This window comes from Amia ocellicauda, chromosome 22 (assembly GCF_036373705.1).
Source record: "Amia ocellicauda isolate fAmiCal2 chromosome 22, fAmiCal2.hap1, whole genome shotgun sequence".
NCBI lineage: Eukaryota > Metazoa > Chordata > Actinopteri > Amiiformes > Amiidae > Amia > Amia ocellicauda.
Genome location: NC_089871.1, coordinates 1292997 through 1315329, shown reverse-complemented (window position 1 = coordinate 1315329; position 22333 = coordinate 1292997). Strand labels below are relative to the sequence as shown.

At 52.3% G+C, this 22333-nt stretch overlaps 1 protein-coding gene across 1 annotated transcript; it reads right to left on the bottom strand.

Annotated features, from left to right (window-relative positions):
• Window positions 1-35: 35 nt before the first annotated feature.
• sh2b2 (SH2B adaptor protein 2) lies at window positions 36-21046 on the bottom strand. Its single transcript, XM_066695522.1, has 9 exons — window positions 20784-21046; window positions 8295-9144; window positions 7150-7251; window positions 5944-6035; window positions 5293-5399; window positions 4997-5164; window positions 4667-4872; window positions 4184-4355; window positions 36-2877 (listed from the first exon to the last, which is right to left on the bottom strand). Exons 2-9 carry the CDS (start codon window positions 9111-9113, stop codon window positions 2534-2536), a joined length of 2010 nt encoding a protein of 669 aa, XP_066551619.1. The 5' UTR covers window positions 9114-9144; window positions 20784-21046; the 3' UTR covers window positions 36-2533.
• Window positions 21047-22333: the final 1287 nt, after the last annotated feature.

The following is a 22333-nucleotide window of genomic DNA, read 5'->3' as shown; positions in this document are numbered from 1 at the left end:
CTCATACACAACCAGTAAAGACACGACCCGGCCCGTTTGAAACAGATCGTTCACCGATTTTATTCACAGAAATATAAAGAATTACATCAGGTAAACATCACTTCGTACAAAAGTGCACAGACTTGTATTGAAACTCAGCCGGACAACAAAATCAGTTCAGCGCTTATTCATTATTTTTTTAATAAGAAAAAACAAACACTGTAGTTAAAAAGGAAACAATCTGGAGGAAAAACGAAGGTCGGCCTTCCTTCCGAGCGTCACCCCGCACCAGTCTCTCCTCTCATGAGGACGGCGCTGCTGCTGTCCCGGAGCGTCCGGTGAGGAGCTTTGTTCAAATTAAGTGAAACAAACTGAACTATTACAGTAAAATAAAGCTCGGATAGAAAGCTTCAGCTACGACGGCTGAGAAATAAATACTCTATTTCAAAATACGTTACAATGTTACAAATTGGCACATACACAGGACGGACACTCCGCCACGTCCCTCGTCCCGAGTGGCTCTTTAGTGTTCCATGTCCCGCCAGGATGCGGGGCCTCTGGGTCACACCACACTGCTCACAGCCTTCCACGGCAGCATCCGCTTCACTGCAGAGCGGTCATCCGTTTGCTCTTAATGTGGAATCGCTGTGTTGGGCCTACATCTTCACATTTGTACCCCCTGATCGAGAGGAGCTACAAGTAGCAGACTGTGCTCCCTGACCTCCACAGGTAGGGAGCCCAAGATGGATAGGGGGCTGCTAAATAAATCTGTGGATTGTAGGTGGGCCATAATCTCCCAACTCCTGTGCAGCTCTCGGTACAACACAGAGTGTGTTGGTTTAAACAGTATATGAATTCAATAGTGTCTCCCCTGCAAGACACCAGTCTCCTACTAGGCCTCGCTCCTGCCAGGGCCCTCAGTGTCCCTGTAGGCCAGGGAGGGAAGCCCGGAGGCCCCTCTGAGACCCAGAAATAACAGAGGATGGCGACCTGTAGAGTTTTAAACTGACTCCCAGGAAGCTTCATAGACTCTCAATTGTGCACGTATCAGAAGTAACCCTGGACACGGCCTGCTGTCCATATCTGTCCCGACCACCATCATGGTACGAATACTGCAGAAGGAATAATTTATTATTATTATTATTACCTGATTTCTTAGCAGACACCCTTACCCAGGGTGACTTACAATTGTTACAACATTAAATTATTATAAAGGGAAATCACAGGGAAAAGGCAGTTTGATCTGCATCTGGTCTCGGCCACAGCGAGTCAGTGCTGGGGGGCAGTTTAAACGTGTACAAAATACATGAATGTTCAAATGTTCCATGTTGGCTGTGGCATAAAAATTACAAAATGTCTATCGCAGTGTCGTGGACTGGCAGTAGTCTCCTGCTTTTCAAATCACGTGGGGGGCTTTGATGCATAAATGCCATCTTGTGAATCTGATCTGAACACAAACTTCCACAAGAAAACGCCATCAGGGAGAGAGATAATAAATAAATAAATGAATGGTCAGACTTTAGGGTACCCCAGAGGTGGTCAAAGCAACCAAACGCTTCCTCTGCAGGGCTCTGTGCACGACCGGCTCATTGGGAGTGTGAGAATCTGCAACATCCCTAGGGCGATGGCTGTAGTTCATTTGGCTCAGTACACGGCGGCAGTGCAGGGAACAGCGAGGAACCACTACAGGCTGGGGCTTCTGCCGCGTCTCCTGACCGCTGCACTGGCGCGCTTTTGTTTTGCGTACAAACGCAGACTTAAGGCTTGAACCAGCGTGGATGACACACGCACACGACAACGACAACAAACGATCAAACAGGAGAAACACGCGTGTCTTCCCAATGTCCAAAGGGTGTCCCCCTAGCTGTGCTACCGGTCCTCAACATCTACAGTTAGGAGGAGAACGGTGTGGCATCCTGGCGTTTTTGCTGCCTGGCAGTGAGGGGGACCGGGGGGGGTTAGGGGTGATAATTGCAGTTGACAGCGGCGCTGGGGGGGAGGTGCTCAGTGCCAGGGGGACAGTCGTTGGTGATGGACTGTAGCAGCTTCTACAGACAGGCTCGAGACACGGGACTTTGATCCAATGGGCTTTGTGTTCAGCAGCTTTTGTTAAGTGTTAATAACACACCAGAGTGTTGATTAATTACAAATTACAGAACTAAAATCAAATATGAGGGTCTTGAAGTCGGGGGCGGACCCTGCACCACTGTGCCCGGGCAGACATGTACCCCTGACAGAGACGGGTGCCTCTGCAGTCCGGCTGTATAGCTAGGGTCCACAATGCAACCACCGTTGACCTGTCTCCACGGGTTTCAGTACCAAACAGGTCCACTTATGCTCAGCATACTTAGCGTAGATACTTAGGGCGTCAGATTGATTTAAATTTTTGTTAATGGTTTAAAAAAAATTATAAAATAATGTGGAAAATACCACTTGGCAGTTCTGAGCCTCTCAAACCCGTCTCCTCCCATGAACCTTCTAGGATGTGGCTTCCCGGCTCACTTCCTGTGTCCGCCAGCCAATGAGAGCCCACAGAGCCGCCCCTGGCCACGCCTCAGTAGAAGGAGTACTGGTTCTCGACGGCTCTTGTCCTCCGACTGCCGTCGCTCTCGTGGTAGTCCTCCGAAGAGCCGCTGGGGGGCTCCAGCAGCCTCTCCGAGCTGTTGCTCCGGCTGCGCAGGCCCCCCCCGCCGCCACTCACTCCCCCACTCCCAGTCTCGCCCCGGGGGAAGGGCGGCAGGGTGGTGGGGGAGGAGGAGCTGGAGGAGGAGGGCGGGGGAGCGTCTGGGGGCGGGCCGGGGGGCTGGAAGGCCCCGGAGAAATAGTGCGGAGATTGGTGGAGGTCTGTCCGACAGCCCGCCTCTCTGGGCGCGGGGGGATGCTGAGGGACCCCGGACTCTGAAGAGGGAGAGGAAGAGAGAGAGAGCAAGAGCGAGAGAGAGAGCGAGAGAGAGGTGGAGCAAGAGAAAAACAATAAGAGCAAAAGGAAAAAGAGGGAGACAGAGAGAAAGGTTGGGGGAAAGGGGGAGAGAGAGAGAAGAATAAAAGAATGAGAGGCTGGTGTCTGGATGTCCACCAGTGAGCACATCATAAGCCAGAGAAGCCCATCCAGTAAAGGGTTAATAGATGCAGCAGCAGGGGGTCGGTCTGCCAGGACTCGGTGCCAAACAAGCCCCTGCCAACACAGGGCTGCAGTGACTGGCACAGGGTTACGCTCGACCGAACACGGCTGTTGCTCGTTTGTCTTTGAGATCCTGCCCAAAGCGTTTACTGTCTTGGGCTCAGACTCGCAGGTCTGCCCTGTCAATGCCTGCTGACACACACAGCCGGGCACAACCAGGCACAACCGGGCAGGAGGAATACAGAGCAAGAGGAGGTAAAGAAACTGCCCTCAGTAACGGTTGTGGGGGTTTGATCTCTGTACCAGCACGCGCACACACACACCTGGACGGCTCTGAAAGTGTGACAGTAATCTCTGAAACACACGAGCTGGCGCCGGCCCGTTCTGCAGGGGCGTGGGCAGACACGGGAGCTGGATGCGCTCTGGCCGGTTTGCTGTTTAAGAACAGCCTATTCATCCGAAGCATTCCCAGATGAACATCAATTAATAACAGGGAAATAATAAACAAACACAGGGATGAATGTATGAATCAATGCATTCATACTTCACATTTACACGAGGTTTTTTTGTTTTCTTAGCTCGCATTGGCACCGGCGGAGGACAGTGGCGCTCTGTGCTACTCCACAGAGATAGGCTGTGAGCTGAATGCAAAGCGCCCCCTCGCCCTGACAATGCCGTGTGTTGTTTGGCATCAGAGCGCCGGCTCTCTCAGCTGGAGGCGGTGGCGGTGGGCACGCTGGCTTCGCTGCTTCTCTCCGACTCAACTCCCCTGCAGACAAACATCCGTGGCTGGCTCCTATTCATCAGCCTCTCGCTCCCGCTCTCTCCCACTCCCTCTCTAGTATTTTTCACTTTCAGAGGCTTTCATGCCCAGATTATTCACTGACCCTGAATAAGTAAATAATATAAATATGATACAGATTTGTCGCGTTGGTATTCCCACAAGCGATACGACTGTGTTGAGGGAGAAGGGCATAAAGGGACTGAGCTGGCGAGCGGACAAGACCGGATGACCTCCCGCCGTAAGACAACGACCGGATGTTCAGGTTTCCCTCGAGACTCTGAGACAGTCAGGTGGCGTACCGGGGGCGGGGCGCTGGGCCTGGGCGTAGCAGCGCAGGGTGATGTCCGCCGAGCCGCCGGACTCCAGGGGGATGGGGTGGGCATGGAAGTGGCGCAGCATGTCAGACACCGTCTGGAACCACAGGTGGTGGACGTGGCACTGGCCGTTATCGTTCACAGACAGCCGCAGGTGCTGAAAACAGGAAAGGACGCACAAACAAACACACACACATGGGTTAGCAGCCTGTTCCCCAAAGTTACCTCAACAGGATAAACCAAAAGTAGGCCCGTTTGCAATGTTGTTGTACATTTCGGAGCACATTGGTAGAACCAGATTAAACATATATACATCAGGCAAACTACATGAATAGCAAGCCTCATGTACCAGTAACACGTGTTGGAGTGTGCTGCATTTTGTGCTTGGTGTTGTTGTGCTCTGTGTTTAGAGCTGCTCATCCCAGTGAGGCCTGGACCTGCAGGGCTGGGTCAGTGAGCCGGCAGTACCTTGGCCTTGCCCTGGAAGTTGAAGGTGAGGACGTACTCCCCCGGGCGCGTCTCGCTCTGCCGGATCACGAAGAGCCCGTGACTGCGCGCCCCCCCTGCCAGGACCAGCTGGGCGGCCCGCACCCGGGACAGTGTGCCATGGAACCAGGGGTAACCGGCCAGGCTGGCGTCCCCTTCCGACTCCCCGGCTTCACTGGTGGGAGCCCCTGACGAAAACAATGTGAGTTAAGCCTAGTATACGAGCGGGCAAGACAACATGGCATATTCCACAGCATCATCAACGTTATTCGCCATTATATAATTATGGCTCCTGGGTGTGTGCGTGCTCACCTGTGGACGGCCCGGGCCCAGGGGCCTCCAGTGACTGCAGGAAGCGCTCCAGGGGGACGTGCATGGGGTGCTCCGTGAAGGGCGAATCCCGGCAGCGGACAGAGGGGGCACTGTGGGGCTCGTGAGCAGTAGCAGCAGCGCAGGGCCGCTCGGGGACTCGGTGCACACCTGAGAGGGAGACACAATCTGGTGATGACTCAAGACCCCCAGATGAAGCTAGGTAGGACTCACCTGACGCTTTTATTGAAATGTTTTTTCCTAAATCGTGCCCTAGGATGAAACTCCGGGGAACTCACCCTCGGAGAGAAGCTCGCAGCTGCAGGACGACACCATTGGGAAGTCCCTGCTGGCCGGACCATGGGGACAGGAGGCCAACTCGATGTCATCGCCACTGTCCCTGTCCCTTCATACACACACACAGGAATCATAACGGGAGCGCAGCACACCAGAGGGACACACCGTCTCCTCTTACAGGTGAGGTAAAGAAAAACAGACCATCTATATAATATCAATATTTACATATAGGAAACCATTGGTCAGATACAGATGTTCTTTCAGTCTGTACCCATAATGCACTGGCCAGAGTGCAGGTGCCTGCCCGCCAAGGTGATTAATTGTGCAGCCTATGGATGACCCAAAAAACGCCAAGCACAAACGTGGAGCAGACCCCAACACCTTGACGCCTACCTTGCCTGGCTTGCCTGGTAATTGTGTGCTGGAGGCAAGGCCCTGTATAGACACAGGGAACATGAAGGTGTCCACCACCTGCAGGACGTCCAGTGAACGCCACTGATCTCGGACAGAACACGGTCACCTTTGCAGGTAATGGTTAATTTATGCGTTACTTTTCTGATGGTGACATTCTTTCACACACTGCAAAGGGGACATGTTTCTGACCGGACGCGGTGTGGCATCAGTGGGGCCATCATTTTGGTCGGTGCTCTCACCCCGGGTCTATGCAGTCCTGAATGTCTGCCACCCAGGAGTGTTTCTGCAGGGAGTCGATGGTCTCCAGGATGTACTCCGCCCCGTTCTCCACCTGCAACAGACACGGGCTCTCAGCAGGGCTGCACAACACACACAGCATTGTCCAGCGTGTGCGCTCTCCTGAACGCCCAGGTTTCTCACACTGCACTTTCTAACACATTCCTCTCTCCTTGGAAGTTACCACCTCGATTCAACCCATTTCGGGACGGTGACATCTTACTGCACGTCACATTTGTGCGGTTTCCGTTTCCCTCTCCACAGTGTCGGCTGTGGCTTATTCACCCGACATGCTTCAGTAACGTGACGCTCTCTGACCTGCAGCCCGGAGACACGGAGCAACGTACAGGACGGCCAGTGAGTTACGGTGTTATTCCCCCGGTGAAGAGAGAGACTCTAGGAAGCCAAAGTCTCTTTAGTGGAGTCGCTTACGATTTTTATTACTCTTTTCACTTTCTGCCATCCTTCTCACTCTGAGAATGACCCGCCAGTCAGCACGCAAACCAGCGTCACCTGACTGCAGCTTCAAAGAGCATCACTTTGTTGGAAAGCAATTATCAACAAAACACTCTTTGATTTAACTGGGAAAGGAACAGGAACAAACGATGCTAATTACGGCTTTAAAGGCAGGTAACAACAGCAGCCATGTTGTGAGAAGGCAGCCCTCTCTCTCTTGATGAAGTAGCAATAACAAGAGTCCACCCAGCAGCCGTCAGGTCAGCACTGTCCTCAGTACTGGATGGCATCCTGTACCGCTATTCTGCTCTCACTCAGCACCGGCACAGACGCCCATTTTCTCCTCCATCTAACAACAGGAGGAATCGCTGCTTCTGCCCCGGTGAAGCTGCCAGGTCAGGGTGTTAATGCACATCAGCACAGAGCAGATAACAGAAACCCAGCTGTCTCTCTGACTCTCAGGTGGAGAGGAATCTTATCTAGCATGCAGGACCGTTCGAGAAAAGAACGGTCGTAGACCCTGGTAATATCACAGTAAAGCATAGAGAGATTTAGCACAGTAGAGCATGACCCAAACCCTGGAGATACACAGCCCTGCAGCGCAGCAAGGCCATGGCACAGCCAGCCCTCCGTTGCAGCCACCCTGTCTCCGCATTGCAGCAGGGAAGGAGGCGCGTGTGCTTTCATAGCCACAGAGAGTGGGGAGGCCTTACCTTGAGCACAAAGGTGTTGTCCTTGTCTGGCATCTCCAGGGGCATGGTGGTCCGCACCTCCACAATGGCAGACAGAGGGATGCTCACTTTGGGCTTGGAGGACTGTGGGGGAGAGAGAAGGGGAGACGTCACCAGGGGGCGCTACCAATGCACAACCAACACAGTCTTCCACAGGGTCCTCCGTTTCCCACAACACTTAATCACTTAATGGAGTAAATTCCCTGGTTCCCACTGTCCCCAGGAGTTGACACATAGTTACTGCTGCACCCCACTCCCAGGTGACCACAGGTGCGCTTCTCTGTGTGAGTTGTGTGGCAACTTTTTCTACCAGTTCCATTTTCTCAGTCCCCTGGCTGCTCAATTTATTATGTCCTCATTGTGGATTGCCTCCACTCCCGTGCTGCCAAATACAGCTGCTGTAACCCAGTACGGCAGATACCCTGGCAGAGGGGTGGAAGTCCTGGATGTGGGAGCTCACATCGACAATGACACCTTTTAGGAACAAAAATGCTGCCCAGTGACTCTGAAGAGGGGAGCAAACACACACGCACACGGGCCAGTGCAGGCACACACTCAGTATCTCACACACGTTCACAAATGAAAACATACATATACATACACATACACACACACACACACACACACACACACACACACACACACACACACACACAGTATCTCACACACGGACATGGTCACTGGGTGCAGTCTGTTGTCGCTAATGCTTTTTCCAGATGCCAGGGGGTCGAGTGTCCCCCGGATCGCAGGGCTACAAGCCAAAGCATTTTGCACAGAGCCCCAGTGCAGACAGGAACGCCACGGTGCCAAGGGACAGCTATGCCATCTATGTGCACAGCCAGGGCATCCATTACTCAGCAGTGATGTCTGCGCAGTGCCCGGAGAAGACACCTGCTGTGTGTGTGTGTGTGTGTGAGAGTGAGAGTGAGTTTGTATGTTTCAGTGGATGTACTGTCCTTTCATCAAATCTCCCGTTTCTAAACAGCTTCAGAGACAAATCAATTTACACTGTCCCTGTTCCCTGCTGGACAAAAACCTATAGAATTGGAGCAGTTTCAATAGCACGTCTGTACAGTCAGTGTGCCAGCGGCTGAGGGGTTGGCGTGTCTCCCGGGGGCCACACTCACCTTGGGCGGCACGTAGAACTCCAGCAGGAAGCGTTCCCCCTCTGTGCGCGAGGTCTTCCGCAGCAGCAGCCGGCACTTCTGCCACTGGGAGCTGCCCACGCAGTTGGTGTCGTCCGCCACCATGTACCGCAGCGCCCCCTCCCTCTGGATCTCCAGCAGGTCTGCCTTGGGCGCCTGAGAGGCCCGGGAGAGCCGCAGCCGCTGGCTCCACTTGTCCCCCGCTTCCCCGTTGGCTCTGCGGCCGGAGTCGGGCTCCGGCGAGGAGCGGCGGTGCCAGATCTCCTTCACGCCGTCCACCACGCACAGGCTCATGTTGCGCAGCGAGAAGCCCTTCTTGAACTTGGCCTTGGGGTGGCCGGCCGACACGTCCTCGGAGCTGCGCGACTGGCCCAGTGCCGACACCTTGTGCGCGGGCGGCTGTCCCCGGGGGGCGGGGTTGCCCGGGCCGCTGTCCATGCTGTCCAGAGACTCGCTGGATGCCCCCGCGTCTCGGCGCCGCAGGTAGAGGTCACGGCCGTAGGGCAGCGGGCAGCTCTGCAGCCCCACGAAGGGCACGATGCTGTACTTGGCTCCGCCCGGCGACCCCGGCGTGTGCACCCGGCTCAGCTCGGCCGAGAAGCAGTCCAGGAAGTGCTGGGCGAAGTGCTGGGAGAAGGTGGTGTCGGCGCCCGGAGAGTCGTAGCACGGGTTCTCGCTGACGAAGCGGCGAAACTTGTCGGCGAAGTCGGAGGCGGAGGCGCGGGCGTGCACCTCGCAGAACTCCCTCCAGTCGGGCAGTGGGCAGGGCGGCTCAGGGCTCGGGGGGGCGGCGCCATTCATGGCTGCTCCATTCCACCACTGGGGGGGAGGCCTGAGGAGACAAACAGAAATATGTCAAATGTATTTATTACTCTGCAGTAGCGCTGTCCCGAAGGGTCAAGGTAACAACGTTTTGCTTTAAAGATGGTGGAAGAAACAAAGCAGAATAACGCAGTGGTCCACAGGCATGCTGGCAAATGGGGGATAATGCTCTAGCTTTCAGAAGAATTAAATAAATGATCCGTGTAATCGTATAGTTTCAAATTACATTGTTTACATTTGATCTGGTCCGATGTCTGCTGATAAAACAGTGGAAATTGAGGAGCTTTTTATGACAGTTTTGAACTTTTTTCCATCAATGTTTGTTTAAGTAACGGGCAGTATACAGATCTATTGTTTTAATTTAGATAGGCTATGTGGGGCATCTGAAGTGTGGTTTAGTATTATAGCGCTTGCGGGGGTTTCCAATGAGACTCAGCCCATCATTGCGGGTGCCACAACATATCGTTTTATTTATTATTACGGCAGCAAACACAGATCTCAGGGACTGAACCCACTCACACTGACTTGTTCTTCTGCCTCCTTCACCTTTTATCCCCTCTCCCTACACTCCTCCCCACCTTCTTTACCCCATTAACCCTTTATGGATGTGATTTTCACGTGACGAACCTTCGAAGGTCTGGAGACCGAACGAACCTTCGAACGTTCGAACCTTCGGAGACAGCCCTACTCTGAAGTCACACATACCGATACGAAAGGGCGATCACATAGAAAGAGCCAGATCAGCCCGGGGTTCGAGTTGAAGAACACTCACAGGAGAGCGAATGTCAACATCAAACAACAACCCAGCAACTACATTAATTCACAGATTAGGATTGCCATCGCTATATTCACTATATGCCCATTTTTACCAATCTGCTCCTGATTCCCAGATTGTGAGAGACGCTCCCAGTGTTGTGAAGCGGTGCTGGCCTGGTCACTGTGCTCAGCGGGGAGCAGAGACTGAGACACTCAGAAGTGGGACGAATTGACTGGCTTGAATGCACAGAGACAATGACAGAGAACAGACTGGCACCAGGGCCAGGTAGCCGGCAGTGCCAGTGCCTGCCAGTCAGTCCTGCAGTCCCAGAGAGAGGAGAGTCCCAGACACTGCTGTCTGACTGGCTGAGCTCCTCACCTAGGAGTTAACAGGGCTGTCAGATCTTAACTGAATGGCTCATCGAGGCCCAACAGCCAACCCCAGGGGTCTGGTATCTGGTGCTGTGCCACCAAAAGCGTACTCCCACCTGCCCCAGGTCTTTGGCAGGTCATGGACTAGAGACCTACATACCACACAGGAATTTATATTGCCAGCCTTACAGCCAGATGGCCAACGTGCTGAAGTCACCAGGATCCCACAGAGGGCATGAAGGGAAGACCAAGTAAGTGAGAGTGAGATGGGACGGGCAAGAAAAATAAAAATGAACAGGCGAGGCAAACCAGCTGTGCACAAACCCACAGTGGAAGCAGATTGTGTAACAGTGGTCCTCATTCACAGTTGTTCTCAGTTGTTTGATAATCTGTGTGAAGATTCAATTTGATTCGGAAATAAGAAACATTTCATAATTTGTTACCAAACCACAAAGAGCATCTCAGCAGGAACAAGCTACAGGAATCAAGAGTGACGCTCAAACAGGAAGCAGTGCACAGAGGTGTGAAGCTGCTGGGAAAGGTGCTGCCCGTACAGCTGCATGCAACACCCATCGCTGCAGCGTGTCAGGAGCGCCGCTGAAGGCCCGCGCGAGGGCTGCCATGGAGATTGATATTCGGTGCAGCAGCTGCACTGTTCTACCGCACTGGGAATGGTTATGTAAAAAAAATGAAGAAAAAAAAAGAGAAAGTTTTTTAAATGGCTTGCGGCTTTCAATTAACGGCAGGTTGAACGGTTCCTTCGCATTGAACTAGACGGGAAAGAAAACTGCCGTCACATTTAAATTAATTATTTCAGCTTGGCATTTATTCCTTTAAAACTGTACCATTTCTGTGGGATTGTCCGAGTGCTGCGGAGTACAGCCACCGTGGGAGCGTTTTGACCACGGCCTCTCTCTCTCCTGCATTGCATTCAAGTTTTACAACTTTCAATATAACCACCCGAGACCAGTTTGCCCACAGAGCTGGCAAATGTTCCACCCGCGCCAAGGGTCTGTCCTCCTTCTGCTGGACGCAGTTCTTCCCTGGGTCTTGGATGGCGGGAACATACATTTAATGAATAAATCCATGGAAAACTAAGCAGGGAAACCAGCCAGGAACCCAGAGAGCAGGGAGATGCTGATGGGACTAGCCAACGCTGTAATGCCAAAGCAAACAGGATAAGAACCCGTCCTTGTAAACAGCTGCACTGCCTGTGTGTGCGTGCGCTTGTGTATCTGGTGTTATTCCTGCAAAGCTGGGGCCCTGTTATCTTATCACCTGGCACGCCTCTCTAGCCTGCCCGAACAGTGCCAAGCCGCAGGGCTGCGGTGCACAGAACACAACCCACTCTGCAGGACGTGGGCAGCTCCCAGCAGCAGAAGACTGGATCCCCAGGGCATCCATAGGCAGTACAGTGTTTGACACGCTAGGGCAGTTGTGCCAGGGTGCGAGAGAGACGCCAAGCAGGACGAGGCTGCTCTCTGGGCCGTCTCCAGCGACGGTAAGCCACCCGTCAGCAGCCAGGTTGTTCTAATCGAATGCGACTGAAAAACGCTAAGAACCACAGCCTCTCGGCCTCCCCTCCGTGGCCAGCCTCAACATGGCCAACCGCTCTGTGTGTGAGACAGTGAGTGTGTGTGTGTGAATGGGGGTGGGGGGGAGAAGAGGAGCAGAAGAGCCAGGTGTCAGGTCCACAAGATCAGAGCGTTTCAACAGGCACAATTACCACACATAATCACCTGCAGCCTGAGAGGTAAAGCTTTGAAAAAGACCCTAGAGATGGGGGGAGGGAGGAGAGATAGAGGAGGAGGGAGTGAAGGTGGGGAGAGGGAGAGAGGGGGGAAGGGGAAGAGAGAAAGAGAGAGCACGAGGGGGTGGGGGAGAGAAGGGAAAGAAGGAAAGGGGGAGAGAGATTGAGGGATAAAGAGAAAGAGAGAGGCAGGGAGAGAAAGAAAGAGGAGAGGAGAGAGGGAAGCATTTGCATAGCTGGAGAGCTCTCCATAAATATTAAAAGAGGTCCATCTCTCCCAGCAGAGTCAAATGAATGAGATGCCAGTCCGTCTGTGGGGGGGGTTAATGTGTCGGGTTGAAAGTCCTTATGGATTCAGGCAGAACAGAATCAGGACACGAGCTGCTTTAAAAAAAAAAAAAAAAAAGCAAACAGGCACGCAATAGGCACACACAGACAAAAAAACAAACAGAACCCACACACTTGTGTGTGCGAGTGTGTGCACGGTCGCAGTTGTGTGTGCGTCTGAGCCCTGGCTGCAGTAATCCCTCGCCACACGCCTCCCGCTGCCTCCCTGGAATTTTCCAGCAGCAGCTTTATTGTCATTTTCAGCAACATCAGAGCTGGTCAGCCTGTCAGCCGGGGTTAGCACAGACCCGCTCCCTACCCTGGAGCCGAGTCCCCAGCCTCTCTGTGCTGGGACAGCAGCCCACACTGGCCCACGAACTCTCACTACAATCAGGACCCCTCAGGAAGAGGAGCGCTCTCTCTCTCTCTCTCTCTCTCTCTCTCTTTATATCTCCAGATCTCCAACTCCTTGCGACATTCCTCCATTCCTCTCTGTCTCACTGTCGGCACATTCCAATAAAAGCCCGCCATTAATCACTCTCACGCTGACACTATCTCCGTTTTTCTCCCGTATTTATAACATAAAGCCAGACCGCTGTCGCATTTCAAAAAAGGCAGGCAGGCCTGGGTCCATAAACAAGACCAGGGAGACGGCGACCGAGGAGGGTAACCGTTCGCCCCTGGCCTGGACTAATCACTTTTCCAATCAATCCAATATTAATCAGAATCAGAATCAGGAGCAGAGGATACTATCCGACACCCTCACACGCAACTGCACCCAAACATCTGAAAACACACAAAAACAGCACCACCGTACGAAACCAATCGAGCGGCACTTTCAGTCCCTGACCCTGAGCAGGACAGCGGGGGGATATAAGGGCAGGAGAAGAGGGATGGCCTCTCGTGCACAGAGCAATGACAGATCTCCGCCCCCCCCCTGCACACACAACACTCCCTCTCTCACTCTCCTTTGCCGGCCGGGGACATTAATCACCTGGACAAGTGCTGAGGCAGACAGGGGGAGTAGGAGGTCATCCGTTCTCTCGCCCGCCGGCCGCAGCAAGAGCGAGACTCAAGCGCTTCGTAAAGAAATAAACTGTTCCAGTGCCAGTTCTTACAGTAGATACATAATATTAATTGTCAGAATGCACTCCTCATAAAGCAAACCAGTTGAATCCCCCCCCCCCCCCCCCCGTCAGTGTTTCTGCAGTTTGTAAAACCTTGGCCTGTCAGAGATTCGTTATAAAGTTTCAGGGTTAATGCATTGCCTGTTCCATATAAAAGGGGGATGTGGAGATTTAAGAGAAAAATCACGAAACCAAACCAAATAAAAATGGTATAATCCGAAGACAGAAAATGTGACCAAGCGAGGTTTTATTCAGGGACACAGATGACAGTAGAAAAGTGCTAGTTTAGGTTGTTTACAGAGCATCGTTTGCTAAACTTTGTATTCAAATTAAGTGATCAAATTAGGGTTACAGTGTGGGCCAGGCTAGGGTTAGGGTTCGAGTCCCCAGTATGCATAGGTGTTGATTAAGGTCAGGGTTGCGTTTCTCCTGGGTTCACTGGGTGTAGATTGGTCTGGGCCTAGCCTGATGTTTTGATGTTGTCTAGGGTTAGGCTTCTGGCTTAAAAAGGGCAGGTAATCTATTGACATATTGATTTAAGTGTTGAGTTAATTCATGGTTATCCACACATAGAAACAGAGAAATCGATCTGATCATATTAAAGTGAATGAAAAAAAATCCAGTGTTTTGCTGTGGGAATCAGGTTTTGAGCCGGAGAATCGCTGTGGGAATTAAAATAATGTTTCCCAGGCCTGGGGTGTCTGTGTGTGTTTTTCTCGCTTGCTATTTACCCCGTGGCTCCCAGACCTGGGCTTGTGCAACACTAAAACACTTCCCCATCTCACTTTCAGGCTGTTTACTTTACTCTCACACCACCATCATGATACAGCAGTGAGATGATGTGTCAACACTTTCCTTTTCTTAAACTTACAGAATCATCAGAATGAAAGATTGTGTGTGTGAATGTGTGTGTGTACGAGTGCAGGTGTGCGCATGTGTGTGTCTGTGTGTTTGTTTCCTCATTAGGAAATAACGGGGGTAAACTTAGCAAGCTGGCAAGTGCTCAGCGATGTCAGACCAGAGGGATATTTTAACACTCATTTGGATTTTATTTTGTTTTCATTTTTTGCTGTAAGAGGTCGTTAGCTTGTCAGATACAGATGTGAGGAGGAGCAGGAGAGGATGAATCCGAGGGAATGAAACGCAAAACAAGCAATCAGCAGAAATTACAGGAAGAAGAAGGGGAGGAAAAGAAAAGCAGACTATAAAATCGACCTCTTTAGCAAACCACCGTCAACCATCACTCATGATCAGCAAAACCAAGAGCTCTGAACTGTATCGGTCGGGAGCTGCTTTTTGAGGTGACGGATACATGCCTGTTTAAGGCGTCTAGGTAATGAGACGCACACACACACAGTCACACACACACAGTAACCCAGACACCCGCACTCTCACTCTCAGTCACGCACTGGAGGGTTGTACAACTTCTCTGTTGTAACACCTCCCCGATTTACTTGCAAACCACTTACAATCAGTGCCTGACGGTCGCGGCCCACACCGATCTAGAACACAGCCGTGAGCCACTAGGTAGCTCTCCAGAAAGCAGCATCAGAGATGCAGGGGGTCCCCGGGACGAGCCCCACTCAGCACTTAATCATCTCCTTTAAAAAACGTTACAAATCACGTCACTCGGCTGCCTCCTTCCTGTGACAGAGCACCGTTCTCTACCACAGCTCAACTGCTTACATGAAGACTGACGCTGAATGAAACTGGAAGTAACATGATTCCCCCCCACATTTCTTCCAATATGCATTTTCATTTGCCACATAACATAAATTAATAAAAAAGCTCAGGCGCATTCAGGTTGTCATTTCAAAAGCGGAGAGGGAAGATAAAGAATGATTTTCACACACAAGCATGTCATGTTCTGAGGCTAAATGGGGTGAAACACAGAGAGAAGGGAGAGAGCAACTGAGCACCCATTCGAAGACCTGCCCACCGCGCCCGTGTTCGCATCGAGGGCTCTCCCCGGGGCCGACCAAAGCCCCCAACAAATGGCACGCGCCGACTGCACTGGCGACGGGAGCTCTGCTGCTATTTTTCATGGTTTCAGTATGAGCGCTGATCCCAAGCATGTGGGCAATCAGTGGAAAACAGTACGAAACAAAAAAAATAGAGCTATTGTTTCCACAAATTCAGCAGAAACGAGAGGATTTCACAATGCCGGAGGGATGGCCGGCACCCAGCCTGAGAAAAGAGGATGTGTGCCTTCTGTGTGCGGTGTTGGGAAACACAACGGTGAACACCACCACCACCACAATTACAATCCCATTATAAAAACCTGCTTCACGCTTTAATTTATTCTCCGCTCAAGAGGAGCTGAAGAGGAGGAGGACAGAAAGCTGTGAAATCAGATTTGCATTTTATTTATTTATTTATTTACTTACTATTATCCGCGTTGAGGGGCAAACAGCAAGTACAACACTAATGGAGTACACAAGGTATTTTTACACCTGGCACGCCCAGAGACTGTACTGCGGTTAATTACCATCAGCTACCAACGAGAAGGCCTTGACCATTCCCCCTCCCTGCACATTAAAGATAATGAGCCCCTCTCCCCCCGGCCCACAACCTCCCCGGGGGACGGCAGTGCTGCTCAGATCACAGCCTGAGCGGATGCTGCCGGCGAACTCCCTCCACAATCTCGCCCACAGTATCACCTGCTGATGGGAACAGATATTGCCTGGCACCAGTGCTGTGGCAGGAGCCTGGCAGTAACAATGGCCCAGGGCTGTGAGAACAAAGCTTGTAGGGAAACGCCGGTCTGGATCCCTCTCCCAGCGGTTTCACTCCCTGTGCCTGTCAGTCTCTCAGTTTCACAAGCAGGAGGGGAGAAAGACGCAATCTCTCCCAGCCTACTGGTGCACCACCCACAGACTGCACTGGATGCATCACGCTCTGGCCCGTGGGGTCTGGCCAGCGCTCCGAGTAGAGGCCACGTACTGGCGCGGGCCGCCACCCAGTAAAGTGGGCATGGGTGTGTGATCGCATTCACAGCACGTCGGAATTTGAACCTGCAGCCGGGGGACCAAGACTGAGTCGCTCTGGAGGATCCCCCTCATCCCGCTGACTGCCAAAAGTTTAATTGCACCGATCTGTGCTGTGCTGTGCCGGCCAGATTCGAGCACACAAGTCTTTTTACAAGAAAAACAACAACTGTTACAATGACAACAACAGCAGCAGCACAGCCCTCTGTGAGGAATCTCTCTGTTGCTGGAAGCCAACAGCAAAGCATTTGTCACTGATGTGCTGGATTGCTTTGCTGACAAAAGCCTGGATGCAACTGAAAGCAGCAGCATCTCCACTGAGGAGAGGGGGAGAGTGTGAGAGGGAGGGAGAGAGAGAGTGTGACAGGTAGGCAGAAAAAAGAGAGAGAGGGAGGCAGAGAGAGAGAGAGGCAGTGAGAGAAGATGTTATTCCAGCCTTGCCCAGCTGCTAAAACAATCACTGCCTGTATTTAACGGCCTCTATCAGAAATAAAGGGGACACTGGCGAAACCTGAGCCAGGGTCCAGTTAAAGCGGCAGCTCCCGTTCATCTCCCCGTGCCTCCTCTCCACGCTCGAGTCTTAACCTTCAGCAAAAGAAACCTGAACACACACAAAACATAAAGCCACTGAGGAGAGCCCAGGACCGATGGGCAGCATGATGCGTCTCATCAGCAGCCCACCGTTGCCCCTGTGACGCAGAATCGCGGGACGTGGTTTGAGGGGAAGGCAGGTCCTCACAGCTGGGCTCGGAGACACACGGCGCCTTGCAGCAGATCTGCCAGGGACTTTTTGTTCCACGGTGGCTAACCGCCTGTGACAGAGAGCCGCTCCGAGACACGTCCACGGCAGAACGCGAGGGGCTCCACGCCGGCGGAAACGCAAAAAAACTGAGCGACTTTAAGAATGAAGAAACGGATAAATAAATGACACAAAAAAATGTTGCTTGTTAATCGCCTGCAGCTGCCCTGGGGACTTGTGTACAGTCATACTGTCTAAGATTAGCTCGGGAGCCAGTCATGTGTGCACTGTGCTGCCACATTATCTGAGGACAGGAAATATCTGTTGGGGAGAGAAGTAAACTGGAAAGGCTCGCTCACAACACAACATACACACACACACACACAACACACTTACGCACTCATCTGTGCACTTCCTATCAGTAATCACCTTTTTAGTTTCATTTCTTTTTTGTTTTTTGTCTGCTCTGACTTTCCTTTCCTACTCTGATGAACCACGACACCGTGTGACGCTAATTTCTCTCCCATTTCTGGAATGATCAATCAGGGAGACTGATCTATACTGATCTATCTAGGGGGTTAACAAAATACACAGCGCAAAACTCACAGAACGAGCGCAGGACTTCCAGTGACTAAGAGATTAAATAATAGACGTCTAGAAGCATGAAAAGACTGGGGTCCAGGGGCCACACTCGAGGAACACAATCCTAAAAACAGCTGATCCAAGGTTTCTGCTCTCTTTCGGTTTTCAGTTTCAGTGTATCATTCGTGTTTAGATCAATTAATGACTTCCTCTTGCCCTCTCCTGCCGATGTCACCAAACACCGCTGACATGCTTACAAAGACTACAAACAGCCTGTATCCCCTTGAGACAGGGGTGCCAAGGGTTAAAAGCAGATGCCAGCTGCAGTCCCTCTGAGGGCCGACATCCGTGTGCCATGGGACCGGCCACAGCATCCTTGCTCAATTGCAAGATCAATGTCCTCCCCTCTGGAGGACTGCAGGTGCTGTGCTCGACTGATTGAGCACAGACGGCCTGCCGCTCAGTCACTCCCTGTCCCACGCTGTGCAGATAAATACATTAACTCGTACATTTCAAAAAGGAGTAAGCAGAGGCAAATCCGGTAAAAGCCTTCATCCTGCAGACAGCCCCTTACCAGCTCTGTCCGGGGGGTGCCAGTCTGGGCCGGGCACCCTTAGGTTGGTACTGGCTAGGGCAGATGTTTCAGTACTACACAGTACCCCCAGTCCTTGTTTTCAGCTCAGAGGGTCCAGCACATCTGCCACCACAACAACTTAATATAGAGCAGTATTACAGCTGAGCGAAACGGCATCATATTCATGTACTTTGTGATGTTAGGACAATGTTTTTTTGTGAAAACTAATTCACCCCGAGTCTGCTAAGAAGGACAGCAATATTATTATTGTTAATAATTATACTTCAAGCAGAGCTGGAGGTGTTCTGTAGATGCGTACCACTTGCGTGTCAGTGAGAGCAAAACTGATTTTCCAACCCGAAAGCTGACGGATTTGGAATACGCTTTGCGGCAGGATGAGAGGAGCGATCAGGCTTTTCTAAGGACAACCTAGGCTGGCTTGCAGGACCCAGTTTGGGAGCCACAGGGCCAGGGGACCCTCACTGTGGCCCAGGCAGCCGTGACACCCCAAGCGAGCCGGGATCACCGAGGACTGGGCAGGGTGGGCTGGCTGCCATGCTGTTTTTTCAGCACGCACTATGCACTGAATGGCAGTTGGGGACAGACGAGGGGGTCTGCTGAGTGGTCCCTGAGGACATTTGTAGAAATGTCCCCACAAAGACAGAAACCCATGACGACATGATGTTTTGGGGAACGTGTGCGACTAGGGGTGTGCAAAAACAACGTCTAAAACCCCACACAAGTTACAAACCAGTGCGACTCTTGAGCGCCTGCCGCCAGGCCACCCGTCTCCCAGTAAATCAGCTCTCCGGTGAGGGGTGCAGCCCAGAGCACCGCTGTGCATCTCTGCTGGTCGCAGCGAGTAATTCATGTATTAAAATAGCAGCCTTGACCCTTAACGGTCATTGGCCATCCGTGATAAATGTGGGATCTCAGAAGGCTTCCCACAACTCCCTCACTATTTCACACAAGCAGCAGCACAAGTTCTCAGGAATCCAGAGATACGTATTCTGGGATTCATATTTTCCACAGAGTCCTGGTAGAGCAGAGTTGTGTTGTTGCGTTGTGTTTGAAAACTTAATACGTTTAAGGAGCAGACTGGGAGACTGTGTCCAGACACTGAAGACAATGGAGATTGAAATGGTTCCTGTCGCCAATCAAGACACGGGGTCATAGTGGAAGGTGTTTTATATTCCCGTGGATAAGCATATTTTAAGAAACCACTATGAGAGGTTTCTGTTTTGTGTAAGTATGTGAAGAGTTGTTTTGTGCCGTTTAATAAACAATGTGTCATGGATGAACACAAACTGGGAAGAGGGTTTGGACGTTTTACAGTTCATTTATTTAGACAATTGACTATTTATTATGAGTATGAATACACTATGGTACTAATTCAATTACATTACGTTATTTTACTGGGTGGTTTAACATGAATAATAATAATACTCGCATCACTTCGGTGACTGTGATGTTAACTATAGTGAGTACAGCACCGCCATGATGTTTCATTCCAGTCCGGGCTGCAGGCGTCTCTCAACCAGCGGCAGAGCTGCCACTCACACCCGGCTGCCGGAGACGGACTTCAGCGCCACCCTGCCCCTCACCCCACGCCAAGGTCGCCACCGCCACCGGTGCCCGGACGCCTGGGAACTCTCTAGGACCCGGGAGGGAGGGAGGGAGGGATGGGGGTCTCTCTCTCCCCGAACGGGATTAAGTGGATTCAATGTATTAAGTGGACTCAGTGTAGCCCCCCTCCGCGGCGACCACCACGCGCGATTCAGCACCTGCGCACGATGAAGAGCGGAGGACAGAGGCGGACAGAGCCCCGCACAGCCCCGCACAGCCCCGCACAGCACACAGAGCCCCGCACAGCACACAGAGCCCCGCACAGCCCCGCACAGCCCCGCACAGCCCCGCACAGCACACAGAGCCCCGCACAGCACACAGAGCCCCGCACAGCCCCGCACAGCCCCGCACAGCACACAGAGCCCCGCACAGCCCCGCACAGCACACAGAGCCCCGCACAGCACACAGAGCCCCGCACAGCCCCGCACAGCACACAGAGCCCCGCACAGCACACAGAGCCCCGCACAGCCCCGCACAGCACACAGAGCCCCGCACAGCCCCGCACAGCACACAGAGCCCCGCACAGCACACACCTGCACAGCACACAGAGCCCCGATACCTTCAACACACTCACTCCGACACACAGCGCTGCACAGCCGGTGCCGCCTCCCAGCCGGATCCTCCAAACACGCACAAAGACATCAAAACACAACGCGAGCGGCTCCGCTCCAGCCTCCGCAGATCAGCTGCCCGAGCGGCCGCCACGCAGGGCATCCCGACACCCGGCCTGGCGGCACACGCATGAGGGGCAGCCGCACCGGCACACCGAGCTGCGCGTCTGCGCACAAACACAAGCCGCCGGCGCTCACCTGGTGCGGGACTCATCGCATGGCGCTGCCGCGGAGGCCGATATGCCTGGAAACCGACAGCGTCTCTCCCGCCCCAGTGACTCTGCTCTCGCCCTCAAACGCAAAACCGCTAGATGAGCTTTTGCAATATGAGCTCCATAGCTGCTGCTGGCGCACAGAGTCTCTCTCTCTCTCTCTCTCTCTTTCTCTCTCTCTCTCTCTCTCACACACACACTCACACTCTCTCTCTCTCTCTCTGGTGCCTGCGCTCAGGACTGCTTCTCTTAAAGGGGACGCGAGCAGCTCTGGCTTGTGAACTACAGAGTCGAGGTTAAAAATAACCGACCGCGACTGTTAATAGACTCGCCCCTCCCCCGCGAAAACAGCGTCACAAGTGCCGTGAATGTCCCGTATTGCGCGTACGTGCGGCGCTCTCACCCAGACTGCCACCGCAATGACACCAGCACATGCAAACTGAAGTGGCCTGCTTCTTAGCAAAACATCAATTAAACCTACCGTGGCCAGTTTCAATACAGACCTTTAACCGTTTACAGACTTTCAAAATAAACATACAAGGACGAGAATGAGGGGTTACTGTTAGGCTGCAGATGCTAACCTGGATTGTTTTAGTGAGGGGAGTTTACAAAGCAGCAGAAATGCGTCTCACTGAGGCCTGCTGGGTCGCAGTCGCGCTAGTGATCCACACACAATGTAAGGAGACTTGTGCCACTTAATTACAACATTATCAGCTTAAGGCCAATGAAAAGTCAGTGTGCTGTTCTGAGGACAGGGAACTACAGTCCTTTTCAACCCGCTGTGCCTCTCACTGACACACTTAGCAGCTTGTGGAAAATAAATACAAATACGTAAATAGATAGCGTTTCCTCTGGGCAGAGTGAGATGGGGATGTATATCAGTGTGGTGCAGACCGCAGGCCCCGGGGTGCTTCAGAGCTCCAGAGACAGAAAACCGCCTCGAAGCTCAAAACCCCCAGGAAGGAGAGAGACTGGACTCGGAGCCGGAGATGGACGCTTCGTGGGAGAGCCTTCGGGAGCTGGGGGTCACTCTGTAGTGGACCGAGCGAGCCTGAAAAGACAGATGTTGATGATATTTCTCTGGCATGAATCTATATGACAGGAAATAATGCTCCACGCAGAGGCACGCTAACAGGGAACCATTGGGAGCACAGTGTTCAGAGGACAGGCCACAAGTCCTAGGACGACAGGAAATGCAGTTGGTCTCAGTATCTGGGTCCTGGGAGGCCGCACACATCCTCGCTCACTGCGCTGAGTTTCTGTTCTGTTCTATGGAGTGTCTTCTCTTGATAAGCGCCCTGATCACCGTGGGTCACATAAACAGCAAAAGAGCTGCAGACGGGAAATTATTCACTCACAATCTAAACAACAACAAAGAGTGTCTGTAGACACTGTCTGCATGTGTCAGTACTTTTTGCATGATGATTGATTATGTATTATTGCAAGGTAGTATATCACTATATCAGTGATTGCAATCAAAGTAATTGGAGTCGTTTGCATCAGGAATCGTATAAAAGCACAATGGGAAATCCTGGC

What these genes read in the sequence shown, in the direction of transcription:
- sh2b2 (XM_066695522.1), bottom strand. Translation starts at nt 9,113, where the DNA reads ATGAATGGCGCCGCCCCCCCGAGCCCTGAGCCGCCCTGCCCACTGCCC. An exon ending in ACAACACCTTTGTGCTCAAG is followed by an intron (nt 6,036 to 7,149) that starts GTAAGGCCTCCC and finishes TGTCTGTTGCAG; the next exon opens with GTGGAGAACGGGGCGGAGTA. An exon ending in GGCCCAGCGCCCCGCCCCCG is followed by an intron (nt 2,878 to 4,183) that starts GTACGCCACCTG and finishes CTCCCTCTTCAG; the next exon opens with AGTCCGGGGTCCCTCAGCAT.